Source organism: Hippopotamus amphibius, chromosome 3 (assembly GCF_030028045.1).
Source record: "Hippopotamus amphibius kiboko isolate mHipAmp2 chromosome 3, mHipAmp2.hap2, whole genome shotgun sequence".
NCBI lineage: Eukaryota > Metazoa > Chordata > Mammalia > Artiodactyla > Hippopotamidae > Hippopotamus > Hippopotamus amphibius.
Window position 1 is genome coordinate 18,868,841 of NC_080188.1, and position 12,869 is coordinate 18,881,709.

At 37.6% G+C, this 12,869-nt stretch overlaps 1 protein-coding gene across 6 annotated transcripts in view; it reads right to left on the reverse strand.

The window, feature by feature from the left end:
* RFC1 (replication factor C subunit 1) overlaps nt 1-12,869 on the reverse strand; it is a 77,794-nt gene that overhangs the window by 19,268 nt on the left and 45,657 nt on the right. For all 6 annotated transcript variants that reach the window (XM_057728421.1, XM_057728422.1, XM_057728420.1 and 3 more), the window contains 5 exons: nt 12,157-12,234; nt 8,192-8,269; nt 6,951-7,038; nt 4,912-5,186; nt 2,398-2,505 (listed from right to left, as the gene is read on the reverse strand). In XM_057728421.1, coding sequence (XP_057584404.1) covers nt 2,398-2,505; nt 4,912-5,186; nt 6,951-7,038; nt 8,192-8,269; nt 12,157-12,234 — 627 coding nt within the window. The remainder of the gene's footprint in view (nt 1-2,397; nt 2,506-4,911; nt 5,187-6,950; nt 7,039-8,191; nt 8,270-12,156; nt 12,235-12,869) is intronic.

Consider the following 12,869-nt stretch of genomic DNA (forward strand, 5'->3'; position numbering starts at 1 on the left):
CTATGCACCTACAGAATATCTTGCTATTGTTAAAAAAAGGGAAATTTCAATTCTGAAAAAACTAAACAAGTATGAGCTCCTGCCCTTCTCTCAGGCTATTTACCCTATGACAGTAAATCTAACAACCTGCGAGTAACGTGAAGGCAACATCACATAATCTCTTGATTGGAAAGTTAACTTGATCATACAAAAGACACACGCCAAAGAGAACCAGAGGGAAAGCACATTTAACTTAATTGGAACTGTGTATAGTTATAGGTTTTTTTTATTTTCACAATGGTTCAAAACGGTGCAACCAAGCAAAATGAAAGTTATGTACGTCATTCCAAGTTACTTATTACTCTTTGAATAGAGAATTGAGATCCACACAGACTTAAAACAGGCTTGAAAAGAAGCAGCCAAACAGAATTCAAAGACTGCCCCAATACAAGTTCAATCCTTCACCATCCAGGTGAAGCATTACTCTGGGCGGGGGTGGAGGTGGAGGCAATAAACCTGCTCAGAGAGGAAAGGTCTGACTAACAACATCTCAAGGTCCCTGTGATTCTAGGATGGAAATGATCTTGTGAATACTAAGGTACTTCAAGTCTTCTCAACAAATGTAAAATAACTCTGGACAATTACATGCACACCCCTAGCCCACACACCCCAATTACCTATCATCTGCAACGGTCACCCACTGAGGCTCTATCTTTTTACTTACCCAATCTCAGCACTTCTGGCCTCCCGACCAAACTCTTCCGCTCTAGAACTCTTAGTGTAGAACCAGCAAACTACCCAGTATTTCTCAACCTCTTCTCTCATACTCCCTCCATGGCCTTGCCTTCACTGAAACCTGCCCCCCCCCCCCAAGAACACCACTTTGCTTCAAGTTCTCTCAAGCAGAGGCTTTTTTAGTCTTTCACACACTATGTACAGGAGGCAAGACTGGCATCTTCCTCTAGCCTCCTACACAACCCCCTAGCCCCTTAAGGCTCATCCTCTCCCCCTCTTCATTAGGGGAACTACATCTTCATGCGTGATCTGAATTCCCTGCCCTTCTACATTCTCAGAAATCTCCGACTACATTTGATTATCCTTCTCTTCCTGGTATATCTTCAGTCTCTCCCTTTCTGGTAGATCAATTCCATCAGCAAAAAACATGCTTTAAGTATCTCCTACCTTAAAAACCCTTACATTCTCCCCCTAAATCCCACCTTCCATTTGTAGCTAGAAGTCCTCTCTCTCCTCTCCCCTTCACCACCAACTTACCAAAAAAATCATCTACTTACGTTGCCTCTATTTTATCTCCTCCCACTCACTCTTCAACCCACTTCCATCAGATTCTGCCTCCATCATTATACTGAAACTTCTCTTGCTAAGATCACTAAGGATCATTCACGTTACTGAATGCAGTGGACAATTTTCAGTCTCCTCTTAATGATTTTTTTAAAAATCTCTCTTCCCTTTGTTTCTGTGATACCACCTTTACCAGATTTCTCTCCTACTTTTGTGGCTACTTCTTCTCAGTTTGCTCTGGGGTTTCACCCTCCTTTACTTCATGACCAAAAGCCCCCTTCTCATTCTGTCCCTGTTTGCCAGGTGACATCAATTCCTTCAAACATTATCTACATGCCAATAATGCCCAATCTTTTACATCCCACCTTGACTTCTGTTCTGAGCTCCAGTCCTGCACAGCTACCTGTCTACTGAACATCTCCATGTGGATCCCTCACGTACACCTAAAGCACAGCATGGTCACAATCAACTCATTATCATCTCCCCAGATCTGCTCTGCCTCCAGTGGCATCAGTATCCACCCAGCTGTGCATGCCAATAACCAGGAAATCATCCCTGATGCTCACTCTTTCTCAGTTCCTACTTCCCATTATCACCAAGTCCTACTCATTTTGCCTTTTCCACTGAAGCTACTTCACTTCCCAGCCCTTTCACTGCTACTACCCTAGACAAGTCTCTATTATTTCTCACCATCTCTCCTAATTGATCTCCCTGTGTTTATTCCTCACCCTCCACTGCAGTCTCTATTCAGCAGCCAGAGTGCTCTGCTTGAAATGCAAATCTGGTCATACTACTCCCCCACCTACAACTTGCCTTAGGGCCAGATTCCTCTGTTATACTCCCTAAAAGAATCTCAGATTTTTCCCTTATAGCACATATCACAATTATAATTAAACAACAATTTACTTAATGTCTCTCTCCTGAGTTAGACCATAAGTACCATGAAAGCAAAGAGCATTAGTCTGGTGACTGTCGTATCCTATTTCCTAATTAGTAAAGATGGTGACTAAGGCTTTTCTGTCCATTTTTAACTATTAATTCTCTGCTACTGTAAACACAGTAAATACATACATGGACCCACAGGCCAGAGGCCCTGGCAGGTCCTCTCAGTACTCTTACCTTTGGTATCTCTTTGGAGCCCAGAGCTTTGGGACCTTCTCGATTTAAGTAGCTTCGATAAGCTTGATAATTAGTGCGTCTCTTTTCAGAATCTTCAGGACTTATAGACTTTGGGGAGAGGAAAAGGAAACTGAATAAAGTTATGCAAAATTCATGTAAAATTAAAAATACATATTGATAAATAAACAATAAGTCACTTCGGTGTTTGGTCCTGATATTAAGGTTTTTAGCTACACAGGTACTCTCCAATTTACATATGCCTGGCTTATAAACATCCCTGCCATCAGCCCTTCTCAAACCTTTCACTCTCTCTAAAGGCACATACCTCAGGGTGGATTGGGTATATAAGCCAAGTTGCTAGCCCCAAGCAAAAAACCAAAAAGGTATATTCTATTTTAAAAACTCATGTGAACTTCAAATTCTACTCCATAATATATCATGTGTATTTTAATGGAAAAATTATTTTTCCCCAAGTAAACTTGGTCACATAAGAAGATATCCTATTTTTATCCAATGGCCTCGTACACCCTTAAAATAATTTATCCCCTGTACCACTGGGGATATAAGCACTACAGTCTGAGGATTCATGGCTTCATACAAACAGCTGGTTCAAACGAGGGGCAAGCTTTACTCCAAAAAGCAGACACATTCTATATGCCACCCCTCTCCCTCCTGGGTTTAAGCTCTCCTATTCTATTTCTCTCAAGGGGATCTTACCATGGGTGTAGCTCAGAAAATCCTGGGGAAATTTTTTAAACTGTATATCCCTGGATGCACTCCAAGTTTTTGACCCAGAGATATAGGGTATGACTGGGACGTGTATTTCGGGGAAGAACATCCTAGATAAATAAGATCTACTACAAGAATGGTCTCTGCTGTTTTTTTCCACTTCCTATTTTACATTCTTTTTTAACTTGTAAGCCACCTCAAATCCCTTTGATAGTAGACAAAATACCACTTCTACACAAATAAATGATTTAAACAACAAAATAGGATAAGCTGCTTTGCTTTTGAGTTAATTATGCTATTATAGGCTAGTCCTAGACCCTAACCTTACTTTCTAACAGTGGTTCTCAAGCAATGGTGTGCCTTCATATCATCTGAGGAGCTTATTGAAATACACCTGCCCAGACCACATGCCCTAGGAAACCATATTTTTAACAAGCTTCCCAGGAAAGTCCAATGCATGCCAAAATGGGAAATCATTTATAACATTAATTCTATGAAAAGTATAATTCTGAATTATAAACAAATTATAAAATAACTTTGAAGCACACCCATTTACAAAGTCAAAATTATTTGACTGAGATAGACTGAATTTATAAAATAGACCTTCATGTTCCCAAAACTGAAGTTCTCTGAGCCATTTTTATTCCAACCTTGAAAAATAAGGTGGTGTAACAGTATCATTTAAAAATTTCTTCTACTTTAATAAAAACAGACAAGCCTCTGTAAACTGAACATGCTTGTTGTGCCTGAAGACAAACATTCGTTCACCAGCTGAGTGCTTGGTTAAGAAAAATCTAAGACCAAAAAGTTAATTGTTCCCTTAAGCGTATTTATCAGCACTGACCAAAAACAACAGCATCTAGAAATCACTATTTCACAGGTTTTCACTAAAAAATAATGGTGATGAGCAGCTAAAATAGATAATATTCTGCTTTTAACTCCAAGTGCCTCAGAGGCTTGAAGGAATAGTGGTTTCTCACTATGACTCTAATAAGGTGGTTCCAAACTGGAGATTCTAAGAAATTATTCAATTGTCAAATATATATGAAAACAAAGAAAATTTCTGAAACCATTCTGCATTATTTCACTGTTTATTCCTCTGAAAATGATTTCAGTATCTCAACACTGTTAAAGAGGAACAAAAAGGAGTACATTCAGGATAAATCCAAATAAGTCATTTTAATAATAATAGCGAAAACTTATACAGCATTTAGTCTGTACCAGGCACTGTTCCAAGGGGTTATACACATTAACTCATTAGGTACTATTATTATGCCAATTTTACAAATAAGGAAACCAAAGCAGAGCGAGGGGAAGAACCAGACCAAGGTCACACATCTGCTCAGTGGCAGGACTATGATTTGAAACTGTCTCCAGAGTCTATGCTCAGAGCCATCATGTTATACCGCTTTTTTCTGGCCTCAGAGGACCTGAATTCAAAATAGCTCTGCCACTTAGCCACTGGATGATCTTGGAAAAGTTACTTAAACCCTTTTAGCCTGTTTTCTCATCTGTAAAACCTGGATAATAAAAGTAAATATGTCTTGTTGTGAAGCTTACATGGCATACCACATGTATTAGCAGAATATCTGATACACATTAACCCTCAATAAATATTGGCTTATTTAGCTATATTAATAACCTATATTCTGCAACATCATCATTAAATAAGAGGGTATCTTTAAAGTACTACAATGACTTATACAGTCAGAAATAAAACTTGAAAATAATCAAACCCAGAAGAACAAATAGTCCCAAAATGATATGCTTTTAGAAAATTTATACCTCTTTTTTAGCTGGAGAACTTTTGATTTTCTTAGGTGTTCTAGTCTCTTTTAATTCAATGGCATTTTCTTTTCTTTTTGAGGCCCTAGGCTCTGTTTCTTTATTAGAACTTTCTTCATTTTTTTTCACAAGTGCCAGCTTGGAACTGGCTTTTGGAGAAGAAGTTCCTCCTATTTTATGAGCTGATGACCTGGAACGCTGCTGAGATTGTTTTGAACTTTCACATTTAGCTTGCTTCTTAGGACTGCAGTTCTTTCTGTCATCTGAAAATTGTTCTATTTTTATTAGGAAGAAAGAAAAGACTATGATTGTTGTTTTTGGAAAATGATACCAAATATCAAGATTATTTTCAACAGAATAATCTTAGTAGAACACAATGTCACATGGTGACTTCATAACATTCACATTAAGATTTTTAGTTCTTCAGTTTATACGGAACATTTATTTTTAAAAATTAAACATCTGTATATTACTTCTTTGTATAACCAGTTCAAATTAAGGGATCTGCCTTTTGAAATATAAATTACTCTAATTGAAATGATATCGTAAACTACATCTGAGAACACGGACTTTATTCCACGGATAAACGTCAATGATCTGAAATTCACAAAAAGAAAAGTTGCTAACTAGAACACGTCACATAAAAAATTCTGTTTGGGGACTTCCCTGGTGGCACAGTGGTTAGGAATCTGCCTGCCAACGCAGAGGACACAGGTTTGAGCCCTGATCCAGGAGGATCCCACATGCCACGGGGCAACTAAGCCCATATGCCACAACTACTGAGCCTGTGCTCTAGAGCCCGCGAGTCACAACTACTGAGCCCATGCACCGCAACAACTGAAGCCCGCATGCCTAGAGCCCAAGATCGCAACAAGAAAAGCCACCGCACTGAGAAGCCCGTGCACCGCAACAAGGAGTAGCCCTCACTTGCTGCAACTAGAGAAAGCCCGTGCGCAGCAATGAAGACCCAATGTGGCCAAAAATAAATAAATAAATAAAATTTAAAAAAAAAATTCTATTTGTAATAAAGTCTGAAAGAATCCTGGGATTTCAAGACTAAAATTACATGAACAGATATACTTATAAGATTAAGCCCAGGGGGGCTTCCTAGGTGGTGCAGTGGTTGAGAATCCGCCTGCTAATGCAGGGGACACGGATTCAATCCCTGCTTCAGGAAGATCCCACATGCCGCGGAGCAACTAAGCCTGTGAGCCACAGCTATTGAGCCCATGTGCTACAACTACTGAAGCCCATGCACCTAGAGCCTGTGCTCTGCAACAAGAGAAGCCATGGCACTGAGGAGCCCACGCACTACAACAAAGAATAGCCCCCACTCACTGCAACTAAAAAGAAAGCCCTCGCACAGCAAAAAAGACCCAACACAGCCAATAAAATAAATAAATTAATTAATTAATTAAAAAAAAGATTAAGCCCAGGGAGGGTGGATGGAGGGAGTCACGGGATGGAAGGGATATGGTGATATATGTATAAATACAGATGATTCACTTCATTGTACAGCAACAACTGGCACAACAGTGTAAAGCAATTATATTCCAATAAAGAGCTTAATAAAAATAAAAAATAAAAAAATAAAAGGAGGTGAAAAAAAAAAAGACTAAGCCCATCTATATTAGCAAATGCTTAGATATCAGGACCACTAAAAAAAAAAAAATTAAAAGCTACAACCAGCAGAAGAGCTTCAGATGACCCGGACAGCTGTGAGTAAACTCTATGAGCCCGGAACATCTAGTCCTTTGTCTTCATGTACTGAAGTCCACACAGCTGCACTACACTTGGAAATTAACGTGAAGCCAAGAGCTATGATAGATTTCTCACAATCAGAGCAGACGGGCATTCTGTACCAGCTAATATTCAAACAGCTTTCCAAGTATTTAAGTAGAACATGCTCCAGTACTCCTATGAAATAATGTCTACCTAAGAATACCAGGCAATTACTGAACAGAATGTTTAAACAAGGTTACATGAATTTTCTTTGATAAAGACAAATGTTCCAGCTTCCTTTTTTCTGCTAGTTTTACCTTTATGAGAATATTTAGGTTTTTCTGCTTTACATAAACTGGCTTGTACAGATGAAAATGTCTCTCTCTCTTCTGGGTCCTTCCGAGCCTAAGAAAACATAAAAAGTGTCAAATGTGACACATAACAGGAAAACTATTAGCACAAAATACACTGTTAAAATTAACCAAAGATTAAGGGTCATCTTCCAAAGTAGAGGAACAATACAATAAATTTTCATTCGTTCATACACTAAATTTCTGGGGCAGATGAAACATGTTTTATTACTTTTAATTTTACAAACAAGGAAACAGATGAAAGGGTATAAAAAATACATCTACAAAAAATTATCCCAGTTGTTCCCCACTTGTGAGTCTGAAAATGAAAGCCCTGTTTCTGCTGCTTTCATCTCAATTCTCAAACTGTTAGCATTATGCAGCTAAAAACTACAATCTAAACCCAAAAGACTAAATTAAAAACAATCTAAAGCTCAAAAGAAAAACAGAGTAGTTTCTCAAAGGAGAATAAAATGTCCATTCTCTTCACTGCTCCTTCAAAACTCCATTTTACAAAGAGGTCACAAATTGGGGTGGATGACAATATTTTTTTTAAATAATTATAATTTAAATGCCTTTAGGTAAAGTAAGGCTTTTCAAATGACAAAGTTCCTACCACTCCCTATTGTCTTAACCTGCCTGCTGTAAAATCTTTTAAAAGTCAGCTATTGATAACTGACAATATTAACAGAATGTGATTCAACAGAAATAAGGCTAATTTTTTGAGATCACGTGCTTAAAGAAAAAAATCTTGATGATTCTAGAGAGTCCCAAAAATACACTCATTATTATTTGAGACGTCCTAATACAGATCTCAAAGTTAGCTAACTGGAAACAGCAAAATTATGCTTTTAAAAAGAGTGATTAATATTAAAGCTATTAAACTTTAGATTCCATCGCAATCTTTATAAGTGTTATTCTCTGAACAAATACATAAGAATCCCTTTATGACAGAGTAAGTAAAAGTTACAATTTGTTGTTTTGTGAAGAAGGGTTCTGGTTGGCTTTGGCTCTATCAACCTTCCTTTAGGAAAAATAAGTTTCTCAATGAGCTTCTCCAAAAACATTTTTCTAAATTAAAATAGTTTAGCTTCTCTCTAGAAGATTTATTCATGGTTATATTTCCAGAGCTTGGAATGCACAGGTCTGAAAGGGAACACTGATCTGTACTGTATACTGAGCATGCAAACAGCATGCTAACACACCACCTTTTTGGTCTTGGGTTCTTCATCCAACATGGCTAACGTTCTGGCAAATTCCTCATCTTCATGCAGTTGTCTCTCCAGCTGTAAAAAGTGTCAACACTTTTTTTTCTTTTTGCAAATGAAAAGTTTTAAAATGGTTGTATCATGATACTTAAAAGAAACTGGAAAAACATTTTCCAGAAAGTAACTATGACATTTTTTCACTTTAATAGTTGAGTATCATGAGTTTGTTTCACTAAGCCAAAACTAGATTGCAGAACATATATTTCTAGTTTTGCAGGCATGATAGATAAATTGGGCGTAAAGTTCCAAGTCTTTAGCTTTCTCTAAATGGTCCCAATGCAACACTTACAGATCTCTCATTTCTATTTATTTTAAAACTCTAAGAAGAGCTCACAAAAGAATCATTATCCTAACAGGAAAACAATAGCCGGGGGGGGGCCACAAAAAAAATTGACTCTAATAAATCAAGAACAGTATATACTTTCTGTGCACACAACAGTAAGACATATATACTAATGTAACTAGCACTAATATCATCACACTTCTATTTTCAATTACTAATTCAAATGTATCTGTTCTGATTTTTTAATTGAAGTATAGTAGGCTTAACAATATCATATTAGTTTAAGGTGTACAACACAGTAGTAATTTATCTGTCCTGACTTTTGAAAATTTAAGTCATTATATCGGAAGTTTTCCTAATATGCTAATGTAACACACAGACATTCCAGTTCCCTCACTGTTATTTCCAAATATTTTTACTTTCAGTAAAATGGAGCTCTTCCAGAAGAGAAGTAGAATATATTTCTCATTATAAACTAAATGGTTTTATGCTCCCTGATAAAATGGCTTAATACAATATATTATTCAAACAAAGGAAAGGAACTCAAAATCCATCCAACCCAAAAGAAAAGGTTTAGAAACTGGTATAAGCCTGATGAAAGCTCAGTAACCAAGCCTCCTCTTGATGCATATCAATACACCCTCTGCTGCCTAATATTTCTTTACCATAACTGAACTACACATCTAATTGCTAAAAACAGTATGAAAATCTTCATCGTATAAAGATCCTTCAAACTCTAAACTTCCAGTGGTCCTGAAAGGATTTCTGGTTGAACTCTATACCATTTTTCTAAAATTTCACACCATGTAGTATACTTTCAGTAAAGAGGATTCTAGATGTTTCTGAAGACAGAAGAAATTTAAATATTTCCATTAGAAATTAATTATTGTTAATTATGGCATCATGTGATCAAAAGTCTTATATTTTAATACAGTGTTGAGCACAGCAGACAGTGTTTAACACACTGACTTGTGTGTTAAATTCTGGGCACACATTCACTAAATGAATAAACCAAAAGGTAAAAGGGAGGGGGGAGAAAGGAAAATAGAAGCTCTTAGAGGGATAATTAGGAAAGACATCATCAGTCAGTTATTAACACCCTGAAAGTCCTTCATCAGACTAATAAATTACCCAAACAAGATTCTGAAAGAATGTAATAGAAACGGGAAAATAAAGGATTGTGATACAAAGTGCCACACCTGGTTTGGAAAGGGAAGAAAAAGCCTCCAGCATTTTGGACAGATAAGAAGTCAGGTCCCTAAAAAAACACTTCACAATTTTACCTAGGCCATCTGTCCTACCCTGAGTCATGTGGATACTGTATATACAGTTTATAAAATTCAGTGTAGGCAGTAAGATGGGAAAAGATTCTGAAAACCCAAACTATAAACTGCCAAATTAATAAAACATGAACAGTCAGATATACGTCAGAAGACTGGAATCTTGTTCTCTCACAACAATTGTTATCAAGAACCTCCTGTTTGCCAAGCACTAAAATGAGCACTGATGTCACAACAGCTGAGACGTCAACAGCCCTGACAGGTAGAGTTCAGTCTACAATACAGGAAGACACTTAAATAAATGTTAATAGTAGCTACAGGGTATATAAGGGATTTCTAACATAGTTTAGGGAATATGAGGTGACACTTAAGCTAATAAACAGGAAACGGGTTCAAAAAGCAGGTACCAAGATCTGGAGCCTCTGACAGAGATGAACACTCCTCCTTGAAATATTTTTTTCACTTGGCTTCCACAGAATACCAAGCTTTCCTGACTTCACTAGCCACTTCCTTAAATCTCCTCTGCTGGATCATCCTTCTCTTCCTGACCTCCCATTGTTAACAGTGCCCCAGAGCTCAATCCTGAGACTTCTCTCCTGTTTACATTCTCTCCCCATGACCTCATCTAGTTACACGGGTTTTAATACCATTCAAATGCTAATGATTCCAAATAAATATCTTCAGCTGAGATAGACCTCGCCCCTGAGCTCCAGATTCCTCTGCCCAACTACCTACTCTGCATCTCCATTTGGAAGCCTATTAGGCACCTCAAACTTATGTGCAAAACAGAATTCTTGATTTCCCTGTACCAGTGTTCCAGACTTAATAAATGCTATCACCATTCACCCAGTTGCTCAAGCCAAAAAACATGGAGTCACCTTTGAATCTTCTCTTTGCCTCATACCTTACAACCGATTCATCTGCAACAACTTAAAGGTTGCGCCTTCAAAGCACACACAGACTATGACCATTTCTCACTACCTCTTTCATTACCACCACCCTGGTACAAGCCAACATCTTCTCTTACTCCCCTACCCTAAGTCTCCAAACATCTTTTGCTCTTGCCCACCGTGGCTTATTAGCTTCACGGCAGCCAGAATAATTTTCTTCTAAGATCCATCAAAAGTCATGTCATTTCTCTATTCAATACTCCAATGGCTTCTCATCTCACAGAGACTAAAATCCAAACTCCTTACCATCCCAAGTCTTTCTGGTAGGTACCAAAGACCAGACATGACTTAACAGGATTTGCTGCTGGTCATTTCTTCCAAACTCAACAAACTCAAAACATTTCTACCTCAGGATGCCTGCACCTGCTATTTTCTATGGTTAGAGAAAATCTTCCTCCAGATGAAAGGAAGCCCCATGGCTCATCGTTATCACTTAATTTTGTGCCAAAATGTCACTTCCTTAGAGGGGTTTTCCTAACCCCTGAATTTAAAATAGAACACTCATAACCCCACTGATTATCACCCTCAAAGTACCTATTCCTTTACTTTTCTGCATAGCATTTATAATGACTTGACATTATTTTTTTAATTGTGGGGAATCCCTAACACCTACAAGGGTGCCACACACTCAGTAAGTACTCAATAAATACTTACTGAATGAATATAACAGGTTTACTACAACAGCACTCTGAACTGAAGACAGATTTAGGGATTTACCAGCATATGCATAGTACTTAAAGCCATAGGAGTAGATGAGATTGCCCATAGTGAAAAGAGAAGAGAGATGACCAAGTTAAATTATTTTAACTATTCTAAAGATGCAGTTGTGGAGAACGGACTTGAGGACATGGGGTGGGGGGGTGGAGGGGAAGCTGGGACGAAGTGAGAGAGTAGCACTGACCTATATACACTACCAAATGTAAAACAGAAGCTGGTAGGAAACTGCTGCATAAAACAGGGAGATCAACTTGATGATGGGCGATGACTTAGAGGGATGGCATAGGGAGGGTGGGAGGGAGTCGTGGGAGGGAGGGGATCTGGGGATATATGTATAAATACAGATGATTCACTTTGTTGTACAGCAAAAATTGGCACAACGGTGTAAAGCAATTATATTCCAATAAGAGCTTTAAAAAAAATTACTTTATTCTAAAGGAGGCTTCCATTCAAAGAAATCTAATAATAAATCTTTATCCTCTGCTCTCATCATTTATCTTTTACATAAACTTAGATTTTTATATAGTATTAGATTTTAACTTATTTTACACATAACTCTTACAGTAAGGCTCAATCCAAAATGAGACTAGAACAATCCTAATTGTCTGCCTGTATAGACTAAATAGCAAGTGACAACATCGAGGTGTTAATGGTATCTAAAGAAAATGCCAATACCTCTGCATCTTCATCAAGTTGCAATTGCTTAGCGATGGCTTCATCATTTAATCTGGAATCATCTGCACTTTGTGAAGGCTACATTTCAAAGAAAATCAAGTAAGATCAGCATAAACACCTTAAGTTGAAAGTAAGGTACTTTTTCTTAACTGTAGCTGAATAAATACACCAGAGAGATAAATGTTATCAGTTGTGAAATAGTCTCAATGCACACCAGCCAAAAAATTATGTTCATGGTTATTCCGTGACCACATCCAATTTTCTAACGAGCAAATATCCTACAGACAGATGTTTCTCACTTATTTTTATTGAAATGTTCAAAAGAAGTACCCAGAAAAAACCCTACAGACTAACATCTTGGCTTCAGAAGTAGTCCAGGAAACCAATACATGAGAAAGATGACACTGTCTAATGGAGGTACTAACAAAATCAACACACACACACATCACTTGGCAGGCTTCCACGCAGGGAACTACTTTCATTGGTTTATCTGTATTTCTGTTTCCTAAACGTCCAGAAAAAGATGAATCCAACACCAACCAAAATAGAGAAGGTCACAAGTATAGCATAGGAAGGCTCTATTCTAAGTTATGTATTCATGACCTCATTTGGGAACAATTATATTGTCCAATTTTGTCTGGCCGAGGTCAACAGTAAAATAAGTTTGCATTCTTAGTATTTAAATTCTAAGAATTACAACTTATTCTTAGGAT